Here is a 24,822-nt window from a genome sequence, read left to right on the forward strand (position 1 = left end):
TTGACTCTTAATGGCCTAACAAATTGCTCAGTTATATCTCATGGGCAATTAGGGATGGACAATAAATGCTGATCTTGTTAGTGACACCCAAACTAAAGATAACCTTCTCAAGGCAATACGGGCCCATCGACGCCTAGATCCTGAAAATAAATATATATTTTTTAAAAAGGCCCGAATGAACTACTCTATTTAAAAAAACAATATAAAATAAAAGATAAGACGATAGAAACATTTCCTCAAGGGAGAACTTACACTCTCCTGCTTCCAGTCCCTCACAAGAAGACGGCTTGTCCGTCAGCCTATTCCCACCCACCCGCCTGAGTTTAAATAAAGTTTAGCGGAATGGTGACCAACGGCAGGATTTTGAAAGAGGGCGGGATTCCCGCTCCCGGTCCGCGGCTCTCGCGAGAGTCTGACGTCAGACGTGACCCGGAGCGGCGAGCAGTGCGCAGCACCAGCTGGGAAATGGCGCTGACGTTAAAGTAAAAGGAGCGGGAGCGAGGGAAAAAGGGAAGGAGAAAAACAGTGCTCGGCGCAGGCAACTGTCACAGCATTGAAAGGGAGCGAGTCGAGAAACGGGGGTCAGCATCGCGCCCTGGATTAATGACAGGCCCACCTGGCTTCGCCCAGCAGCGGCGGTGCATCTGATCGCAGGTAGGTACCGTTTGTAGACCCGCCGCTACACTCGCGGAATCCGCTCTTATCAAACCCCGATCTGGGGGTGGACCTGGGACTGAGGCCCACACTAACGTTCTGGTCTTTCTTAGAGACAGCGAGAAGGCTGGGCGGGCAGGGGTGAGTCACTGCCTTTAGGCCCCAGCGCGCGTGGGGGGCTCTCCACAGCTCCCCGAATATCCAGCGTTTTTAATGTGATCTTTAGGGGGAGGATTTGTGGTAGGAGGTAGAAAAGGAGCAATTTGCCGAATTTTCAATCCCAAACGCTCGATTTAATTCACTCGTAAATGAGATGATGGCATTTGCCTCCCTCCCTGTCTTTTTGCTCAACACTTCGTGTAGTTAACATGTGTCAGGATATTCAAAGAGCAGTAATCCTTCATTTATTAAGATTCATACATCTTCACGGTGTTAAAGTCCACAGAGAGTTGAACCCACCAATTCCCCTCCTCCACTTCATTTGTAAGGGTAATGCTGGGATTTGTAGTTTGGTGGATGAAATCTGCACGTTGTGCTCTTGAATAAGAAGAAACCATGTTTAGCCAGGGGCACAATTTGAACCGTATCGAGGGTATTCGACTGATTGCACATGAGGCCGAAATGTCTGCGTTGAACTAAACTATACATTAAACTAGTCTCGGAATTGTGAACAAAGCATCATATGCAGTTGAATTTAATGAGTCTATAGCATGTAGGAAAGTACTGGCACATGCAAGAATGACTTGTATCTTGCATTTGTTTTGTGTAATTGAAAATATTGTTTTTAACGAAGAACTTCAAAAAAGGAGACGACGGTTGATCTTAAGTATTTTGACATTTTGCATCAAGTATGTGGAAATGTTTAACGATAGAGATCTTTGTCAAAGCATATTGCATTGAAGTTGTCAGACAATATGGTTTGTGTTGTGAAAAGAGTGAACTTGCATTTATTTACTGTCTTTAGTGTGTTACCTAGAGTAATAAACAGTTATTATGTAGACAAATGTTGATGGCCGTTTTGTGGGCAGCAAGATCCCACAAATAAATCAATGACTATCTGCTGTTAGTGGTGCCATGGGGGTTGTTTACATCTATCTGAGCAGGCAAATGAGTATTGGCTTAAGATCTCGTTTTGATCATCTGGGGTAAATGACTGGGCGGCACAGTGGTGCAGTGGTTAGTACCGCAGCCTCACAGCTCCAGGGACCTGGGTTCAATTCTGGGTACTGCCTGTGCGGAGTTTGCAAGTTCTCCCTGTGACCGTGTGGGTTTTCACCAGGTGCTCCGGTTTCCTCCCACAGCCAAAGACTTGCAGGTGGTAGGTAAATTGGCTATTGTAAATTGCCCATTGTAAATTGCCCCTAGTGTAGGTAGGTGGTAGGGAATATGGGATTACTGTAGGGTTAGTATAAATGGGTGGTTGTTGGTCGGCACAGACACGGTGGGCCGAAGGGCCTGTTTCAGTGCTGTATCTCTAAATAAAAAATAAAAATGCAGCATTCTCCCAGTTCTACATTAGAGTCATGATAATGTACTCATTTTTGTTGGATTGTAGTTGCTGTACAAATGTTGGTCATAATTGTGGCAGATTCACATTGATTAGAAAAGCCTATAGTTTGGAAGAGAAACTTTATTTTGACTTGGTTCCCATTGAATGCAGTCAGGTTTGCATCCAGACCAGTTGGATTTCAACAATCTAATGTGAAAGCAAAAGCATATCTTGCATTTCTGTATTGACAGTGCTGTTGATTTTGGACCTTATTGAGCATGATCATGCGCATTGAAATTTAATATTGTGGAAGGGTGACAGAGCAGGACTGTGAGCAAATAAAATCAATAGGAAAATTGTATATGCTGGAAATTTGTAGTAGAAACAATATGCTTGAAATGTGCACCATGCCATTTTTTTGGTTAAGCTCTGGGGGGAGCGCAGAAACAAATTTGACCAACTGATCTCTTGTGGGTCATTTTACAATCATCGTTGGTTAGCACAAGTTGAATAGCAGTAGGGAAGAGTGCAGAATGTATTGTAGCTTGTAGCAGTTTGTAGCTTGAAAGCAGTTAAAATGTTGGCTTATCTGATTCTCATGCAGTGCTTTGCTGAAAGAACCTAATCAGCCTCCCATTGTATACTTACAATGGTTTCTCAGAACAGATTGATTGTGGTAGCTTGTGGCATCACTTTTATTGAGAATATTTTTTATTTGAGAATATGGCACTACTGAGGGTATAAAAACAGAAAATGCTCAAATCTGGCAGCATCTGTGGACAGAGGAGCAGAGTTAATGTTTCAGGTCTGTGACCTTTCATCAGAACAATTAAACGTTAACTCTGCTTTTCTGTCCACAGATGCTGCCAGACCAGCTGAGTATTTCCAGCACTTTGTTTTATTTCAGATTTCCAGCATCTGCAGTATATTGCTTTTATCTAACTGAGGATAATTTTACCTTTTTTAATTTTTTTGTGTGGTTTCTGATAAGGGTAGCTTAGCTAAGCTTTTGTATACCAGCAGCTAAAGTAATGCTATTACCAGGCCATGGACTGCTACTGTGAATCACATGGGTTGTATCTTCTGGGGTTATAACTCTTTTCAGTAGGCTGGCTACTTTGTGTCCACTTCTAATCTACAGTTTTAACTCAGTAGTTGCCTTTACTGAATGCAGCTCTAAGCAAGTTTCTGGATTTTAGAAAATAAATACCTCTTCGGTAGTACACAGTGCTATTCCATCGCCAGAGGCGTTAATTAGGCTTTTACATCTCCTCCGTAAAAATCTGCCTCCTGTTAGCAGTAGAATTGTAATATTGCTACTATTGATTTTAGCCACTGTTGGATAGCTCCTCTTCGTAACATCAAAATTAATTTTGCTAAAGTTTGCATTGGGCTCTGCGGTATTAAGTTCACTATGGTCCAAGTTTGTTTTTCTTTACTAGATTTAACTTATTGATGTGTCAAACTCTATCTTTTCAACAATTGAGAATTCATAATTTCTAATTAATAAATGTCATGTCTACTTATTTTAAATGAAAGGATAGGGCAAATTTGAGAAACACAACAAACATACATTAAATCAGTTCTGTCACTGATTAGATCAGGCGATAACTCAATGGGCTGGGGCAATTTGTGAGCCATATTCTCTTATTTTTGGTCCTTAGCAGTCTTTCTAATGCATTGCTTTGTGCTTTCATTAATGACCTGCCTGATTACGGTGTTGACGGAATTGGGGTTTAACAGTTTCTTGGCCTTCAGCGTAAAAGCAAGGAAATCCAGTAGATACTTTTTCAACTTCTGTAGAGACAGTGAAGGGATCCTTTAAAAATAGAATTACTTAATGGAAGTAGTTGCTCTATAGCTTTCTGCCACTCCCTGCCCTCTGGCTATCTACTGACCATTAGGAGTTAATTATGTTTAATTTTTCAGAATTGTTTCATAACTTGAAACCATATACCAGTAAACTGCTGGCCTTTATAGGGCAGGCTGGAAGTTGAACTTGCCTGTGATCAAAATAAAATGACTAAGGGGACAAACTGTTGTCTGCAATCTGCACCTTCTCCTTTGTTATCTCTTGCCCAACCCCCACCTCACTTGTTTATAATCTGTGACTTTTCTAATATTTGTCAGTTCCGAAGAAGGGTCACTGACCCGAAACGTTAACTCTGCTTCTCTTTCCACAGATGCTGCCAGACCTGCTGAGTGAATCCAGCATTTCTTGTTTTTGTTTCAGATTTCCAGCATCCGCAGTATTTTGCTTTTATTTTAGTGTTTAATTCACTGCCACTTCTCTTCCAGGAATGCCTACCTTGAAGAAGTTCTGCTCTTCTCTCCGACGGGATTTTCGTTTGTCTCTTTTACCTTGTTCACCTTCATTGCTTTCTATTTCCCTCCTGGTGTTTGATAAGGTATCTACCAAAACCCGTTTTCACAGCCACATCTCCTTCCTCAGTGACTGTCTCCGGCTCCGACTGATTCCACGTGGATTCCAACTGCAGTTTCACCCATCATGCTTTGAAACCACCCAGGATCACAGGTATCTCCGAGAAATACAACGTTCCTCGGACTGCTACTCTCGCCGCATCCTGAGATCCACACTCAGTGCTATGCGCCGCCATATGCACACACTGGACCTCTCTCTCCAGCAGCACCGTCTCACCTTATCTCAAATTTGTTCTACTCCACAGTTTCATCTCATCTTACGTCTCATCCGACGCATTAACAAAAAACTTTTTTTCTTCCTTTCAGGTGTTAAGGAACGCAAGCTCCAGCAGCTGATGGGGACTAATGCCCCTCCAGATCCTCCTTCCGCTTCACTTCCCTCTGACCCCACCCCTTCTGATCTGACCCCTTGCCGTGTATTCACTATACCCTCTGACCTCCCCCTCTCTGATGCTGAGCGTTCTGTACTCAGCAAAGGTCTCAGTTTTATCCCCTTACGCCCCCACCTCAATGAATTTCGCGCTCGGCATGACGTTGAGCTCTTCTTCCGTCGCCTCCGCCTCCGGGCTCACTTCTTCGACCAGGAGTCCTCCCCCCGACCAGCAGACCCATTCACCCGCCTCCAGCATTCTCCCTCTACCTGGACCCCTCACCCTGGCCTCTTACCCGCTCTTGATCTCTTCATTGAAAACTGTCGGCGAGACATTGGTCGTCTCAATTTCTCTGCCCCCCTCACTCACTCTAACCTGTCCCCCTCTGAACTTGAGGCACTCCGTTCTCTCAGGTCTAACCCCGACATGGTCATCAAACCTGCAGACAAGGGTGGTGCTGTTGTTGTATGGCGTACCGACCTCTACCTTGCAGAAGCTCAACGCCAACTCACAGACACCTCTTCCTACCTCCCTCTGGACCATGACCCCACCACCGAACATCAAGCCACCGTCCAAAGGACTGTCACTGACCTCATCTCCTCTGGAGATCTTCCCTCTACAGCTTCCAACCTCATAGTCCCGCAACCCCGGACAGCCCGCTTCTACCTCCTTCCCAAAATCCACAAACAGGACTGTCCCGGCAGACCCATTGTGTCAGCCTGCTCCTGCCCAACTGAACTTATTTCTTCCTATCTAGACTCTCTCTTTTCTCCGCTGGTCCAGTCTCTTCCCACCTACATCCGTGACTCTTCTGACGCCCTACGTCATTTTGACAATTTCCAGTTTCCTGGTCCCAACCGCCTCCTCTTCACTATGGACGTCCAATCGCTCTACACCTCCATCCCCCACCAGGATGGTTTGAGGGCTCTCCGCTTCTTCCTGGAACAGAGGCCCAACCAGTCCCCATCCACCAACACCCTCCTCCGCCTGGCTGAACTTGTTCTCACATTGAACAACTTCTCCTTCAACTCCATGCATTTCCTTCAAGTAAAAGGTGTCGCTATGGGTACCCGCATGGGTCCTAGTTATGCCTGTCTTTTTGTGGGATATGTCGAGCATTCTTTGTTCCAGTCCTACTCAGGCCCCCTCCCCCAACTCTTTTTCCGGTACATTGATGACTGTATCGGTGCCGTTTCCTGCTCCCGCCCCGAACTAGAAAACTTTATCAACTTTGCTTCCAATTTCCACCCTTCTCTCACCTTTACATGGTCCATCTCTGACACTTCCCTTCCCTTCCTCGACTTCTCTGTCTCCATCTCTGGGGATAGGTTGTCTACCAATATCCATTATAAGCCCACTGACTCCCACAGCTACCTCGACTACACTTCTTCACACCCTACCTCCTGTAAGGACTCCATTCCATTCTCCCAGTTTCTCCGTCTCCGACGCATCTGCTCTGATGATGCTACCTTCCATGACGGTGCTTCTGATATGACCTCCTTTTTCCTCAACCGAGGATTTCCCCCCACTGTGGTTGACAGGGCCCTCAACCGTGTCCGACCCATTCCCCGCACCTCTACCCTCACCCCTTCTCCTCCCTCCCAGAACCGTGACAGGGTTCCCCTTGTCCTCACTTTTCATCCCACCAGCCTCCATATCCAAAGGATCATCCTCCGCCATTTTCGCCACCTCCAGCGTGATGCCACTACCAGTCGCATCTTCCCCTCCCTTCCCCTGTCAGCATTCCGAAGGGATCGTTCCCTCCGCGACACCCTGGTCCACTCCTCCATTACCCCCACCACCTCGTCCCCGTCCCAGGGCACCTTCCCTTGCAATCGCAGGAGGTGTAATACCTGCCCATTTACCTCCTCTCTCCTCACTATCCCAGGCCCCAAACACTCCTTTCAGGTGAAGCAGCGATTTACTTGTACTTCTTTCAATGTAGTATACTGTATTCGCTGCTCACAGTGTGGTCTCCTCTACATTGGGGAGACCAAGCGCAGACTGGGTGACCGCTTTGCGGAACATCTCCGCTCAGTCCGCAAGCAGGACCCTGAGCTTCCGGTTGCTTGCCATTTCAACACTCCCCCCTGCTCTCATGCTCACATCTCTGTCCTGGGATTGCTGCAGTGTTCCAGTGAACATCAACGCAAGCTCGAGGAACAGCATCTCATCTACCGATTAGGCACACTACAGCCTGCCGGTCTGAACATTGAGTTCAATAATTTCAGAGCCTGACAGCCCCCCACTTTACTTTCATTTTTAGTTATTTTTTCTTCCTTTTTTTTCTTCCTTTTTTTTTTGGCATTCCTTTTTACATTTTTTACAATCTTTTTTTGTATTTATTTCAGTTCATCTTAGTTTGTTCAGTTTGCTCACCCACTGTTTTTTTCAGGTTGTTTTTCTTCAGGTTTGCACTTGCTGATGTTCAATATTCAGTATATTCACACCTAATCTGTACTAATGCTTTGTCTTTCAACACACCATTAACATCTTGTTTGCCTTTGCTCCGTGACCTTTTGGTCAGCTATGTGGCCTGGTCCAATCTGCACCTTCTCCTTTGTTATCTCTTGCCCAACCCCCACCTCACTTGTTTATAATCTGTGACTTTTCTAATATTTGTCAGTTCCGAAGAAGGGTCACTGACCCGAAACGTTAACTCTGCTTCTCTTTCCACAGATGCTGCCAGACCTGCTGAGTGAATCCAGCATTTCTTGTTTTTGTTTCAGATTTCCAGCATCCGCAGTATTTTGCTTTTATTTTAGTGTTTAATTCACTGCCACTTCTCTTCCAGGAATGCCTACCTTGAAGAAGTTCTGCTCTTCTCTCCGACGGGATTTTCGTTTGTCTCTTTTACCTTGTTCACCTTCATTGCTTTCTATTTCCCTCCTGGTGTTTGATAAGGTATCTACCAAAACCCGTTTTCACAGCCACATCTCCTTCCTCAGTGACTGTCTCCGGCTCCGACTGATTCCACGTGGATTCCAACTGCAGTTTCACCCATCATGCTTTGAAACCACCCAGGATCACAGGTATCTCCGAGAAATACAACGTTCCTCGGACTGCTACTCTCGCCGCATCCTGAGATCCACACTCAGTGCTATGCGCCGCCATATGCACACACTGGACCTCTCTCTCCAGCAGCACCGTCTCACCTTATCTCAAATTTGTTCTACTCCACAGTTTCATCTCATCTTACGTCTCATCCGACGCATTAACAAAAAACTTTTTTTCTTCCTTTCAGGTGTTAAGGAACGCAAGCTCCAGCAGCTGATGGGGACTAATGCCCCTCCAGATCCTCCTTCCGCTTCACTTCCCTCTGACCCCACCCCTTCTGATCTGACCCCTTGCCGTGTATTCACTATACCCTCTGACCTCCCCCTCTCTGATGCTGAGCGTTCTGTACTCAGCAAAGGTCTCAGTTTTATCCCCTTACGCCCCCACCTCAATGAATTTCGCGCTCGGCATGACGTTGAGCTCTTCTTCCGTCGCCTCCGCCTCCGGGCTCACTTCTTCGACCAGGAGTCCTCCCCCCGACCAGCAGACCCATTCACCCGCCTCCAGCATTCTCCCTCTACCTGGACCCCTCACCCTGGCCTCTTACCCGCTCTTGATCTCTTCATTGAAAACTGTCGGCGAGACATTGGTCGTCTCAATTTCTCTGCCCCCCTCACTCACTCTAACCTGTCCCCCTCTGAACTTGAGGCACTCCGTTCTCTCAGGTCTAACCCCGACATGGTCATCAAACCTGCAGACAAGGGTGGTGCTGTTGTTGTATGGCGTACCGACCTCTACCTTGCAGAAGCTCAACGCCAACTCACAGACACCTCTTCCTACCTCCCTCTGGACCATGACCCCACCACCGAACATCAAGCCACCGTCCAAAGGACTGTCACTGACCTCATCTCCTCTGGAGATCTTCCCTCTACAGCTTCCAACCTCATAGTCCCGCAACCCCGGACAGCCCGCTTCTACCTCCTTCCCAAAATCCACAAACAGGACTGTCCCGGCAGACCCATTGTGTCAGCCTGCTCCTGCCCAACTGAACTTATTTCTTCCTATCTAGACTCTCTCTTTTCTCCGCTGGTCCAGTCTCTTCCCACCTACATCCGTGACTCTTCTGACGCCCTACGTCATTTTGACAATTTCCAGTTTCCTGGTCCCAACCGCCTCCTCTTCACTATGGACGTCCAATCGCTCTACACCTCCATCCCCCACCAGGATGGTTTGAGGGCTCTCCGCTTCTTCCTGGAACAGAGGCCCAACCAGTCCCCATCCACCAACACCCTCCTCCGCCTGGCTGAACTTGTTCTCACATTGAACAACTTCTCCTTCAACTCCATGCATTTCCTTCAAGTAAAAGGTGTCGCTATGGGTACCCGCATGGGTCCTAGTTATGCCTGTCTTTTTGTGGGATATGTCGAGCATTCTTTGTTCCAGTCCTACTCAGGCCCCCTCCCCCAACTCTTTTTCCGGTACATTGATGACTGTATCGGTGCCGTTTCCTGCTCCCGCCCCGAACTAGAAAACTTTATCAACTTTGCTTCCAATTTCCACCCTTCTCTCACCTTTACATGGTCCATCTCTGACACTTCCCTTCCCTTCCTCGACTTCTCTGTCTCCATCTCTGGGGATAGGTTGTCTACCAATATCCATTATAAGCCCACTGACTCCCACAGCTACCTCGACTACACTTCTTCACACCCTACCTCCTGTAAGGACTCCATTCCATTCTCCCAGTTTCTCCGTCTCCGACGCATCTGCTCTGATGATGCTACCTTCCATGACGGTGCTTCTGATATGACCTCCTTTTTCCTCAACCGAGGATTTCCCCCCACTGTGGTTGACAGGGCCCTCAACCGTGTCCGACCCATTCCCCGCACCTCTACCCTCACCCCTTCTCCTCCCTCCCAGAACCGTGACAGGGTTCCCCTTGTCCTCACTTTTCATCCCACCAGCCTCCATATCCAAAGGATCATCCTCCGCCATTTTCGCCACCTCCAGCGTGATGCCACTACCAGTCGCATCTTCCCCTCCCTTCCCCTGTCAGCATTCCGAAGGGATCGTTCCCTCCGCGACACCCTGGTCCACTCCTCCATTACCCCCACCACCTCGTCCCCGTCCCAGGGCACCTTCCCTTGCAATCGCAGGAGGTGTAATACCTGCCCATTTACCTCCTCTCTCCTCACTATCCCAGGCCCCAAACACTCCTTTCAGGTGAAGCAGCGATTTACTTGTACTTCTTTCAATGTAGTATACTGTATTCGCTGCTCACAGTGTGGTCTCCTCTACATTGGGGAGACCAAGCGCAGACTGGGTGACCGCTTTGCGGAACATCTCCGCTCAGTCCGCAAGCAGGACCCTGAGCTTCCGGTTGCTTGCCATTTCAACACTCCCCCCTGCTCTCATGCTCACATCTCTGTCCTGGGATTGCTGCAGTGTTCCAGTGAACATCAACGCAAGCTCGAGGAACAGCATCTCATCTACCGATTAGGCACACTACAGCCTGCCGGTCTGAACATTGAGTTCAATAATTTCAGAGCCTGACAGCCCCCCACTTTACTTTCATTTTTAGTTATTTTTTCTTCCTTTTTTTTCTTCCTTTTTTTTTTTGGCATTCCTTTTTACATTTTTTACAATCTTTTTTTGTATTTATTTCAGTTCATCTTAGTTTGTTCAGTTTGCTCACCCACTGTTTTTTTCAGGTTGTTTTTCTTCAGGTTTGCACTTGCTGATGTTCAATATTCAGTATATTCACACCTAATCTGTACTAATGCTTTGTCTTTCAACACACCATTAACATCTTGTTTGCCTTTGCTCCGTGACCTTTTGGTCAGCTATGTGGCCTGGTCCAATCTGCACCTTCTCCTTTGTTATCTCTTGCCCAACCCCCACCTCACTTGTTTATAATCTGTGACTTTTCTAATATTTGTCAGTTCCGAAGAAGGGTCACTGACCCGAAACGTTAACTCTGCTTCTCTTTCCACAGATGCTGCCAGACCTGCTGAGTGAATCCAGCATTTCTTGTTTTTGTTTCAGATTTCCAGCATCCGCAGTATTTTGCTTTTATGTTGTCTGTACTTTGTTGCATCTTCTTCTTTGGCCTCCTTGTCTCAAGAGACAATGGGTAAGCGCCTGGAGGTGGTCAGTGGTTTGTGAAGCAGCGCCTGGAGTGGCTATAAAGGCCAATTCTAGAGTGACAGACTCTTCCACAGGTGCTGCAGATAAAATTGGTTGTCGGGGCTGTTGCACAGTTGGCTCTCTCCTTGCGCTTCTGTCTTTTTTCCTGCAACTGCTAAGTGAATAGAAACAAGACAAACAGATAACAAGAAGGACATTGCAGAAGAATGGTTAAAGATAACAATAGAAAGGGAATTTGTTTAAAAAGAAAATTGGAGAACTCTGGATGGATAAGGCACTGAGCTCTGATGGCATGTGTGTTTATTTTTATATATATTTCACACACAGTTCCAGTACCATGTTTAATTTTGGGTATCATGTTATAGAATTGTTCTTGGTGTACAGTTCATCTGCAATGCAAAATTATAGTAATGAGATATCTGAATTGTTGGGACTATTTCCCTAGAGTAGAGAAAGCTGAGGTTTTCAATTTTTTGAAAGATTCTGATGAGATGAGTAGGGAAATTAGTGGCAAGGAGACATTAATTTAATATCCTCATAAAGAAAGGGGAGGAGAAAAGTCTTCATGCAGGGTTGTTGGAGCACAAAATACTTTATAACGCCAAAGTTGAGGTAAACACCATTGCATCTTTTAAGAAAAATATGGATAAACATTTGAAGCAGAGAAAGATACAGTGCTATGGGAGAGTAAAGGACAGCAGGTTTAATTTTGGATTGCTCTAGCAAAAAAAACAGGAATGGTGTGAATAGCCACCATATACAGCATATAATTGCAAAACTGAGGTATACGCATAAAACCTTTTGCCACATTGTGTAGAGTATGTTGTCTGTGGTTGGTGTGGTGAAACACCGTTTGAAATGATGGGTATGTGCACTCACTATATGATATATTTGCATGATATCAAGTGTTGAAATGCTGATCTTGGAAGTAAATCGTCAATGTGTAATATTAAACATGTGCCTTAAAGATATTGTTTCATGTCAGTTTTGTAGGTCTGTATATACTTGTGTTACATTTATGGATGGTATTATGTTCTGTTGTCCAGATACCAGTTACTTGCACTTATGTTCAAATTGCATATGTATTGTTCACTACTCCAAGCAGAAAGAGAGAGCATAAATATTGTTATTTTGTTTGACCTTGGAGTTGCTTGGGGAAAGGACTAGGACAACCTGTGCACTATATTTGTTTCATCCCTCAATGTGTTATAGAGTCATCGAGAGATACAGCACTGAAACAGGCCCTTTGGCCCACCGAGTCCGTGCCAACCATCAACCACCCATTTATACTAATCCTACATTAATCCCATTTTCCCTCTCATATCCCCACCTTCCCTCAATTCTCCTACCACCTACCTATACTAGGGATATTTTTTTTTTTACAGTGGCGCAGTGGTTAGCACCACAGCCTCACAGCTCCAGCGACCCCGGTTCGGTTCTGGGTACTGCCTGTGCGGAGTTTGCAAGTTCTCCCTGTGACCGTGTGGGTTTCCGCCGGGTGCTCCTGTTTCCTCCCACAGCCAAAGACTTGCAGGTTGCTACGTAAATTGGTCATTGTAAATTGCCCCTAGTGTAGGTAGGTGGTAGGATAATTGAGGAAAGGTGGGGATGTGGTAAGGAATATGGGGTTAATGTAGGATTAGTATAAATTGGTGGCTGTTAGTCGGCACAGACTCGGTGGGCCGAAGGGCCTGTTTCAGTGCTGTATCTCTCTATGATTAAAAAAATGGCCAATTTTACCCATCAACCCACAAGTCTTTGGCATGTGGGAGGTACCCAGAACCAAACACGGGTCGCTGGAGCTGTGAGGCTGCGGTGCTAGCCACTGTGCCGCCCCTAACATTTGCAAACCGCCATCTTAATGAGCCTAATGGTTATACAGACATCTTGGATCCAGGTTGTAGCAGGTTTTTATGCTGCTTTTTTCAATGCCAGTTTTCTCCCATTCTTTGTCAAATGCATTCACTTGCTGGGGAACAGTTCCATGGGGTGGCAGTAACTCTTCAGTCCTTGTACCATAGCCTTTATTCATGTAGGCCTTGCCTGAGAGTAGGGTGTATCGCAGCCATGCTTGATTTTGATCTCGCTCAATTATCCATGAGCTTCCAGCACGAGCCACTAAATAGCTAGAAGCAATTGGATGACTGCTTCCTACCCACCCCTTTCCCTAACCAATGGATGCTGAAGTCAGTTTACTGCTATTAATGCCACCCTGCCCGTGACCAGCTAACACAACATAGACAACATAGATCTTAAGAATGGTTCATTTATTCAGTCCTTCAACCAAATGAACCATGGAGTAGTTGTGCGGTTTCCAGCATGCCTCTTAACTTTAAACTCGCTCTTTATAAAACTTGCAATAATTTGTAGAATTGTACTACATAAATCATCTTCACCTTTGTGAGGAAGAGAGACTTATTTTGGTATGTTTTCCCTTTCTATCTGTTAATATCTCAACCTGGATAGCTCGCTGTGATAGGATGAAGTAGAATGTGCTCATTAAGATGGCGGTTTTCAGATGTTTAACTGTCCCATCCCACATGAGGCTAGATTTTACTTAGTTCCAATTTTATTTTTTGGGTGTATGAAGTGAAAAAAGGTTGATTTAGTATGGCATTTTTGACTTGTATTTATACAGTGCCTTTCATGCCCTCTGGATATCCCAAGATATTTTACAGCCAGTGATGTACTTTTGAAGTGTAGTCACTGTTGTAATGTAGGAATCGTGGCAGCCAATCTGTGCATGGCAAGGTTCCACAAACCGAAATGAAGTAAACGATCAGATCGTCTGTTTTAGGTGTTAGTTGGGGGATGAATATTGGCCAGGATACCAGAAAGAACTCACGTGTTCTTCGAATAATGGGTCTTTTACATCCACCTGAGAGGGCAGACTCACTCAGTACGGCACTGAATACCAGCCTAGGTTAAGTAATCAAGTCTCTGCTTTTGGGTCTGGACCCACAATCTTTTGACTCGGGTATGAGTGAAACCACTGAGGTAACACTAACACCGTTACCAAATACTTCTGCAGCAGTACTTCGTATTACTAAAAATTTTCTGCTGAAACAAATGTTTAAATTCAGTGCTTTCCTGCAAACTTGAATAATGGTGCAGTCCTCCCAAAACTTTACATGAACAAGAGCTTAAGAAATAGGAGCAGGCCAATCAATAAGATCACAGATGATCTACCTCAATTCCATTTTCCCGCATCAACCCCCTTTTTAAAATTTCTTTAACACAAAAGAAATGCAACTGTTGTAACCATATGTTATAAAAATAAATAAAAATTAAACACTTTCTAATTGCAAAGTTTCATTTGTCACACAAATGTTTCTAAATGAACAATTTCTCGAATATAGACTCTTTTTTTAAACTCAAAATTCTCAGTTTGCGCTTTACCTGTTTTAATGCTTTATACAAATAGGTTCCAGTTACTTTGCTTAAGGTAGTTCCCCCAGGACCTTACCTGTAGTATATTTTTCATTGATGCACAGGAGCTGAGGAAGGGAAGGGGCTTACATGCTCTGTAAACGGATAGTCTTCCTGTTAATAATTTGAGGAGTTGTAGGTACACTTCTGTAGTGGGTAATATGAGCTGGTGTCTTGCTGACTCACTTCAGCAGACAGTGTTCGTTGAGAAGTCTTAGGATCTGAAGCTCAAGTTTGTTGGAACCACAAGTGGAAAATGCTATTTCAAATTTTTTTTTCTTTTTCTGTAATTATTTTGTATCTTTATGTTGCAAACCTTATTGTCATCAGTGGAGGATTGATGTTATTGCCCAAGGTTTGGGTTAAAACATTTGTTTGAAGCAGTATGAAAATAGTTTTACGATGTATCTAAGTCTGAGCACAATGTATTATACTATCAACGCAGTGCAAAAACTAGATCTTGATAACTCTTGGTGTGTTTTGTTCTTTACAAAGAAATGATGTGGGTGGAAGGGGACAATAGCTAGTATTTTTATGTGTCTTTGCTACAAAGCCAAAGTATGCCAAGGACTCCATAAAATAATTTGATAGCAGAAGTTGTACATCCCTTGCTGTGCTCAGCAACCTAATGGTCGAACAAGTGTATACTTGTGTTAATCTCATCTCTGTACAGGTTTTTTCCTTTTCTAGCTCTGTTTCCAGATAAAGGAACATTACTTGATTTGTAAGGGGCAATAAATTGGTTTCAATGGGATAGATGAACAATTTTTTGGCATATAAAAGAATACATTGAATTGCATAGAAATTACAGCACAGAAACAGGTCATGTGGAGCATATATCTGAATAGGACCATAAGATCTTCCTCCCAGCCTACTTCATCTGATTCTATCAGCATATCCTTCTATTCCTTTCTCCCTCATACTTATCTAGCTTTCCTGTAAATGTATCTATGCTATTTGCCTCAACCACTCCATGTGGTAGCAAGTTCTACATTCTAACCACTCTCTGGGTAATGAAGGTTCTTCTGAATTCTTATGGGATTTATGGGTTTTTATTGGCTTTCTCTCAACGGGCAGTTGCCATAAGCAGTAACTTTACACATGCTGGTAAGACTGAGTATATTTAGTCATTTCTGTAAGAATGGAATACTATGTTAATACTGTATTAATGTTGGGTACATTATTACAGAAATTAAGGCATAAAATTAAACTAATCTAATTTAAAAATTAAATGTAATTTCAAAATACAAAGTTTCATTTGTCACATACAACATATGTTACTAAATGAACAATTTCTTGAATATAGGATCTTATTTTAAAAATCAAAATTCTCAGAGTTTGTGCTTTACCTTGTTTTAATCCCTTATGCAAACAGGTTCCAGTTATTTTCACTGCTTAAAGTAGTTTCTCCCCGCCCCCCCCAACCGGAGTTTATCTGTAGTATGTTTTTCACTAATGCACAGGAGCTGAGGAAGGGAAGGGGCTTCCATGCTGAGACAATGAAAGTATATACATTGAACGTGTTCAACGATTTTCGGTATTACTGGGCAACTGTAACTGAGCTGTACAATTACTTGCATTTATATAGCACCTTTAACATAATAAATACCCTGAATCTGGCAAAATGTCCCTTGAAAGTGTTGGAGAACAGTTAATCTATAGAATTGTGTGTGTATTTCTCTCATTCACACAATTATAATAAATTTCTGCTTCACAATTTTGAGGCATTCTTAGTATTGGAAATCTATATGTACGCATTTATTTTGCAAAACCCCATTTAAAATGTAAAAGTGGTTCACCAAATGACAAAAATCAAAACTATTTTTAAAAATACTTTTCTCAAACATATTTTCGTTAGCTGACATTTATCCCAAATGAGGTGATAAATTTGAAAAAAAAATAGATATTTTACATTAGCATGAAGTTTGCTAACTGGATTTTTTTGTCTTGAGTTTTTGCTTAGTATCTTCCAAAATCCTGGTTTTGGCTTGATATTTTCGCTGAGTGCTGTAGTTATTAACTAAAGATAGATCCCGGATGTGGAGTTTGCACAATTTCCCAGGATGCACCATTTAAATTTGCCAGTCTCTAACCAAATCGATTTTGCTTCTTCTTTAAAAAAAAAATTATTTCAAAAGCGAGAACAAATTTCTAAAGTTTTATTCAGCTTTTTTTTTAAAGCACAGGCTGTTTGAGTGAATACACATATTACGCACCTGTTGAAGCTTTTGTCGGTTTCTTAATATAAATAGTGTTTCTAAATGGTGTATTACGCTGAGAGAGTCTACATGTCTGAGTTGTTTTTAAAAAAAAATTAGTTCTTAGAATAGTACAGCACAGAAAGCTATTCAAAAGCCGGGTCTGCACCAACTCTTTCAAAGAGATTTCCAGTTAGTCCAACTCTCCCCTTTCTACATATCCCTGCAATTTTCTCCCCGTCAAATATTTATCCAGTTCCCTTTTGAAGGCGATTATTGAATCTATATGCACCTCCCTATTAGGCAGTGCATTCCAAATCCTAACCACTGAATGGCATATAGGTTTCTCTCATGTCACCTCTGTTTTTTCCAATCACATTAAATCGGTGTGCCCTCTTGTTATCAACCCTTCAGTCATTGGAGCAGATTTTCTTCATTTACTCTACCACCGCCATGATTTTAAACACCTCTATCAAATCTTTGCTTCGCCTTCTCTGCTCGAAGGAGAATAATCCCAGCTTTTCCAGTCTATCCATGTAACTGATCCCTTATGTCTGGAACCATTTCCAGAAAAAATATCATCCGCACCTCTCAAAAGACCTCATGCCCTTCCTATAAAACCAACTTTACTTAAATTTCTATGAATAAAAAAAAATTACCTCAAAGTGCTCAAGTTTCATCATCTGTTATTTTTTTAGTTATATTTAAAATAGACCCTCACAACCAAAAAGATTTTTGAACTGAATTTTCAACATTCTGATGTACTTTGAAATGGTTAAATAGAACGTTTAGCATAGAACAGGCCATTTGGCCCAACTGATTTATGCTGACTTATCAATTTTTAAAATAATATACCTAAGTTCTGAAGAAGGGTCAGTGACCTGAAATGTTATCTCTGCTTCTCTCTCCACAGGTGCTGTCAGACCTGCTGAGTATTTCCAGCATTTCTTGTTTTTATCCTTAGAACTTACCCTGCTTGCACTTATTACAGACAACGGTCTATATCGGACAAATTTTGCTAATCCTTTGACTTCACCATAGGTGTTAATTACAAAGACACCACTTAAAATGTATTAAGCGCACTAGCTATTTCGAACAGCAAGCAGCTTCAGTCAGCTGTTCGCCCCTCGTTAAAGTACAGTTAACTTAGTGATGTGTCTGTCATTAATCATTGCATGATTTTTCTGACTTGGACCAGGCAGTCCTACTGTATTCAGTCCTCCCCCACCCCCATTGCTTTGGCAACTAGAACTGCTGCCATCTCTCACAAGCTTGTTGAGCTCCTTGTTGCAGGTGGAGGGGATAATTTGGATTATGATTAGAGATACAGCACTGAAACAGGCCCTTCGGCCCACCGAGTCTGTGCCGAACATCAACCACCCATTTATACTAATCCTACACTAATCCCATATTCCTACCAAACATCCCCACCTGTCCCTATATTTCCCTACCACCTACCTATACTAGTGACAATTTATAATGGCCAATTTACCTATCAACCTGCAAGTCTTTTGGCTTGTGGGAGGAAACCGGAGCACCCGGAGAAAACCCACGCAGACACAGGGAGAACTTGCAAACTTGTCCTGCGTTTTGTTGCCTGCCAGCTCCAGGACCTTGGCCATCAGGTACCTGAGGACAGCAACCAAGTCGTCTGGGCCCCCAATGTTTTTGCTTGGGTTTTACCCTTTGGAAGGAGGCGAGTGCTGTTGTGCACCACAGCACAGATGGGTATCTGTTTATAATGTGCTGTGTATGCATATTAAAATAAAGCAACCAGCAAGTAATTCAGCTAAAACTAATGCTATTCTGATGGCTACAGTCTGTACTTCTTTGTGAACTGTATGACCAAGAAATTTTCAATGTATACTGGACAAATCCATTTGGCATCAATGTGTCTGCTATAAATGTTGAAGACTCTATTGAGAAAGGGTAACCATTCTATTTATTGACACCTTTTGGGAAGGCGGGGTGGGGGAGAGAATGAAGAGAGAGAGAGAGGCCCACACACAGTCAGACTTCCAGGAACTAATCATAACGCCAAATTTTAATGTTTGCAGAGATGAGTTATCTCCTACTCAGTGTTGCTAAGTACTGCATATCTAACTCCAAATGGTACATCTTGTACACACTGCTGTATATTTCTAACTTTAAAATTTTTATTCTTTACCAGTTTAATCATGGGTAAAGCAATATATAAAATAGCCATTTATTTATGGTTTCACAGAATAATGGGCAGTCATGGAATTCAATCCCAAAATATGCTTTTTATTAAAATAGGATTCATCGCTGTCAGTAGTCCTGGTGTTATCCCTAACAATTATAAAAGTGTATCCTCCAGCTCGCCATGAACAACAACTGTGGAGGTCTGCTAGCGTTTTAAAAATTACAACATTCCGGCAATAGTATGAGACTTGTGCTCCAGAACTTTCCGTGTTCCAGCACAGCTACAACACTGGCATCTACCTGGCAATGTGGAAAATCACCCAAGTATGTCCTGTAAACAAAAAGCAGGACAAATCCAACCCATCCAATTACCGCCCCATCAGTCTACTCTCGATAATCAGTAAAGTGATGGAAGGTGTCGTCATCAGTGCTATCCAGCGGCACTTGCTTGGCAAGACCCTGCTCACTGCTCAGTTTGGGTTCTGCCAGGGCCACTCAGCTCCTGACCTCATTACAGCCTTGGTTCAAACATGGACAAAGGAACTGTACTCCAGAGGTGAGGTGAGAGTGACTGCCCTTGACATCAAGGTAGCATTTGATCGAGTGTGGTATCAAGGAGCAATGGAAATCAGGGGGAATACTCTCTGCTGGTTGGAATCGTACCTAGCACAAAAGAAGATGGTTGTGGTTGTTGGAGGTCAATCATCTGAGTTCCAGGACATCACTGCAGGACTTCCTCAGGGTATTGTCCTAGGCCCAACCATCGTCAGCTGCTTCATCAATGACCTTCCTTCAATCATAAGGTCAGAAGTGGGGATGTTCACTGATGATTGCACAATGTTCAGCACCATTCGCAACTCCTCAGATACTGAAGCAGTCCGTGTAGAAATGCAGCAAGATCTGGACAATATCCAGGCTTGGGCTGATCTGTGGCGCGAATGTTATTTGCCACTTAAGTGCCAGGCAATGACTATCTCAAACAAGAGAGAATCTTAACTATTTTCCCTTGACATTCAATGGCATTATAATCACTGAATCCCCCACTATCAACATCCTGGTGGTTACCATTGACCAGAAACTTAATTGGAGTAGCCACATAAATACCGTGGCTGCAAGAGCAGGTCAGAAGCTAGGAATCCTGCAGGGAGTAACTCACCTCCTGACTTCCCAAAGCTTGTTCACCATCTACAAGGCTCAGTTCAGGAGTGTGTTGGAATACTCTCCACTTGCCTGGATGGGTGCAGCTCCAACAACACTCAAGAACCAGCTCAACACCATCCAGGATTGGCACCCCATCCACAAACATTCACTCCCTTCACCATCGACGCACAGTGGCAGCAGTGTGTACCATCTACAAGATGCACTGCAGCAACTCACCAAGGCTCCTTTAGACTGCACCTTCTAAACCTGCAACCTCTACCACCTAGAAGGACAAGAGCAGCAAATGCACGGGAACGCCACCACCTGCAAGTTCCCCTCCAAGCCACATGCCATCCTGACTTGGAAATATATCATTGTCACTGAGTCAAAATCCTGGAACTCCCTTCCTAACAGCACTGTTGGTGTACCTACCCCACATGGACTGTAGCAGTTCAAGAAGGTGGCTCAACTTCATCATCTCAAGGGCAATTAGGGATGGGCAATAAATGCTGTCATAGCCAGCAATGCCCACATTCCCATGAATGAATAAAAACAAAAGCTAAAATAGCTGTAATTGATTTGCAGTTTCTCATACTTCCACCAATTCTATTTCAGAGTGAAATATGTGTGAACTAACTGCACAAGTCACCAGTGGTCTACTACAGTTTCCAGAAGTGACCATAGAAGCTCTTGCTGATGACGAGTCTACACAAGATGAAGGTCTGTACGGGAAAATTGCCACAGGTAAGGCATAATTGTGTTTTTCTGTTATTGGCCTGTACTTAAATTAACAATTAAGGAAACTTAAAACTAAAAGTACACTATTTGCAGAGTTTTGTGTATTAATTTTCCCCCCTCAAATTACGAGAAATCACTGAATGTCAGTGTGCTTTGCCTACAATGTGTTGTCAGTGTTTTTCTGGAAAATAGGACACTGCTTATGTATTATGATGTTTTTCATCATTCATATTAATCTTGTGGTATTAGATACTTTTGTTTCAAGCTATTGATTGATTCTGGTAAGTTTGTCCTTGATAGAGTTCGATGATGGTATCTGGTTTCAAGTTATGTATATTTTTGGTACAGCTTTCCAGGAATGAAACATTATTTTGCATCATATATCAATACTGCTATCCAGCAACCTGTTGCAGATATAAGCATCAGAACCAATGTTCCCTCTAAGTTGAGTGGCTGTGAAGCAATCAGAAAGCTGCTGCGCAGACTGCACGTCAACCTCTTTTAAGTTGTGCGGCTGTGCAAAAACAATAAAAGGGCCCGCATGCTTAAACAAATCACCCATGCACTTACAAAATAAGTTGGAGAATATGTTGATCAGAACTTGTAAAAATTTGGATCTTTTCAGGATTAGGTGTCAGTAACTGTCCCATCGCAGTTAGATTTTAGGCTGTAGTTCATTTAAATAGAATTTTGAGTCAGGCCATAATCCAGGTGAAGGAACGTTTTGAGTATCAAGTATGTAAAGAAAAGTTTCATTTTGTACTGAGATGTTTTTCAGGATTTCTCTGTGGCTGGATAATATGCAAAATCTAGAATGTTTGAAGTTGAAGTGCTGGAGTTCTCTACAGTGCTCTGCTTTAATTAACATTGTGAACGTGTTGCTTTTTATTTCATTCAATACCAGGTCTCCTTTTGGCAGTGCGCTCTTCTATAATTGGGTACAAAAGTCATGACAGGTTAAAATAAATACTGTTATTAGCCACAGAGGTGGTTTTATTGGGGCCAGTCAGCGCTGTCAGCTTACATAAACTAAAGTGCACAAACTAGATTACTTTGCTTTAAACAATATTTTGCCTTGTAGTTTCCTTTCTCTTTCTTTGTGGTTAAGGGTATAAAATATAAATACTTTTTAGACCAAAATATTCTTTTCAGAAACCGTCCTTACAAAGTTGAGTAGGAAAGTTGTCCCGTTGATTCAGGGCATGAGTTTTATCATCCAAACCAAAAAATTTAAAATTGAAGCAAAGTTTAACCTAACATGCATCTTGTTGAATCATAGAAATTGTAATACTTTTCTTGATTACTAAACATTTCTGATGGAGTACTTACTTAACGAAAATATGCTCCAGAAGTAATCTTTTAAATTTAGGAGTTAAAAGTTTGTCTGCATTGCTACATCAGCTGATATTTAGGTTACATTTCTAGTGCTTAATATGAAGAGGTTAATTAATTATATACACAATTTTAGAGGGGAAAGGAGAAACCTTCCTTTTGTAAGATTTGAAAGTATACGAATTCCTGATTTTGAGCACCAATTTTTCATCTTGGTTTTATAAAAGAGACTATGGAGTATACTTCCTATGATTGCATTCTGGGAAATTCTGCAAATCCTTAGAATGCATAAATATAGTCAAAAGCGCTTCCAATTATTGAGGTACAAATATATATAGTTAAAAACTAGGTTTTTATAGAAGCTGAACTCTTCAAGTAGATTTCTTTTCTTACTGAATGTATGAAAGGACCTAACTTACAATTTAATGGCTAAATCTATAATTATAGTGTGAAATATTTATTTTGTATGAAACCTTAGTTTGGCTGTTAGAAATTTTATTTACTATAGGGTGGGTGGGGGTGAGTTGCACCTGATATAAAAAAAACAATTTCAGTGATGCAATTTGCAAACTTCCCTGAAAAGGTAACACTATTTACAAATTATAACATTTTGCCCTGGAGTTTTTCTGTTGTAAAATCCATATGTCATATTATAAAAACATGATCTAGGAAATAAGGTTAATTTGTATGGGAAGAGTGCATGAGAGAGTGAGATCAGATCAGAGTTTGGGACAAGAATGGGCTGAGAACTGACACTAGTTTCGGTGGTCATGTGCACTGTTTTTATTGTGTTCTTAAGGCTGAAGTATAATTATGGAAATTAGATCTTAGTGCATAATTATTCCATGCCAAACTATAATTGTGATTAAAGTTCACAGATTTCCACTGTTTTATAATTAGATTTTAAGTATGGGGGTGTGTGAAATTTTCGTACTGTGTCCACTTGAACAATGAAAAACATCAAAGGGTATAATTATAGATTTTGTCCTTTAAAACTTAAAATTATGTCTGCAGTGAGCATTTTGTTCTATTCAAGATTAAGGTGAAATACTGATGGTGGGAGCACAGAGCTGAATTAGCTTAAGTGCAGTTAAGTAATATAGTGACTAAGTTACACATTCTTTTTCCATCACTTGGAATTTCATCAATATGTGAATATTTTAGAAATTGGTCCGTTTTTCTACAAAAAAGGCATTGATGGTGTTGCTTGCTGGTAACAGTGCAATGTTATCTATTGATAGTGCTTTGTTTGCTGGAAGTGGAGAACTGCCACACAATAATGGGTTGCTGCTTTGCATCTGGAATTTTACTTTGTGTAGTTCTGCATGTTGCTGCAAAGAAGTTTTGAGCTGCAGATTCTTCCCCACTGGGAGATGTGATCTAGGAGATGGGAAAAGAGAAATGAGTTGACGAGAGCCAATCTGTGTGGCCTCCTTTACAAGCCAACCTCAATGTTCCTGTGAGCAGGTTTCCCCGAACCATCCCCACCCATCCTTTTCCTGGCTGGAGTGTTGACCAGTCAGACTGAGGAATGGAGAGACGAATGGAAGGTGTCTGTTAAATGCCTGTTTTTTGTTTGCCACTAATTACAGAAAATTAAGTGACATGAGTTACTGTATAACAGTAACTGTGTTTCTGTTTAAGGAACTAAGTTGTTGTACATTATTGAATTGAAAAAATTGCTAAAGTATCAAGATTCATGATGGTATCTCTACTGACAATTAAGTATGCTGAATTACTGAGGGTTTATTAAAGGAGCAACACAATAGGAGATTTTTTTTCTTTCATTCTTGGGATGTGAGCATCACTAGTAAGGCCAGCATTTACTGTCCATCCCTAATTACCGTTAAGCAGGTGGTGGTGAGCAATCTTCTGAACCACTGCAGTCCATGTAGTATACGTTCGCCTGCAGTGCTGTTAGGGAGGGAGTTGCATGATTTTGACCGAGTGACAGTGAAGGAACGGTGATATAGTTCCAAATCAGGATGGTGTGTGACTTGGAGGAGGGCTTGCAGGCGGTGGTGTTCCCATGCATCTGCTGACCTTCTCCTTGCAAGTGTTAAAGGTCGCAGGTTTGGAAGGTGCCGTTAAAGCAGTCTTGGCGAGGGGCTGCAGTGCATCTTGTATGTGGTGCCCTGCTGCCACTCTGCACCAGTGGTGGAGGGAATAAATGTTTAAGGTAATGGATGGGGTGCCGATCAAGCGGCTTGCTTTGTCCTGGATGGTGTCGAGCTTCCTGAGTGCTGTTGGAACTGCAGTCACCCAGCCAAGTGGAGGGTATTCCATCACACTCCTGACTTGTGCCTTGTAGATGGTGAACAGGCTTCGGAGAGTCTGGGGGTAAGTTACTCTCCACACAATTCCCGGCCTCTGATCTGCTTTTGTAGCCAGAATATTTATGTGGCTGGTCCAGTTCAGTTTCTGGTCAATGGTTACGCCCAGGATGTTGTTGATGGGGGATTCAGTGATGGTAAAGCCATTGTGTGTCAGTGAATGGGAGTTAGATTCTCTGTTGTTGGAGGTAGTCATTGCCTGCCACTTGTATGGTGCGAATGTCACTTGGCACTTATCAGCCCAAGCCTGAACATTGTGCAGGACACGGACCACTTCAGTATCTGAGGAATTATGAATGATACTGAACACTCTGCAATCATCAGCAAAAATCCCACTTCTGACGTTTATGTTGGAGGAAATGTCATTGATGAAGTAGCTGAAGGTGATTGGA

General features: G+C 42.8%; 1 protein-coding gene across 1 annotated transcript in view; it reads left to right on the forward strand.

The window, feature by feature from the left end:
* Positions 1-433: 433 nt before the first annotated feature.
* ahctf1 (AT hook containing transcription factor 1) overlaps positions 434-24,822 on the forward strand; it is a 124,349-nt gene continuing 99,960 nt past the window's right edge. Inside the window, exons 1-2 of the mRNA XM_068045406.1 lie at positions 434-654; positions 20,643-20,771. Coding sequence (XP_067901507.1) covers positions 20,651-20,771 — 121 coding nt within the window. The 5' untranslated portion in view covers positions 434-654; positions 20,643-20,650. The remainder of the gene's footprint in view (positions 655-20,642; positions 20,772-24,822) is intronic.

This window comes from Heterodontus francisci, chromosome 13 (assembly GCF_036365525.1).
Source record: "Heterodontus francisci isolate sHetFra1 chromosome 13, sHetFra1.hap1, whole genome shotgun sequence".
Taxonomy (NCBI): Eukaryota; Metazoa; Chordata; class Chondrichthyes; order Heterodontiformes; family Heterodontidae; genus Heterodontus; species Heterodontus francisci.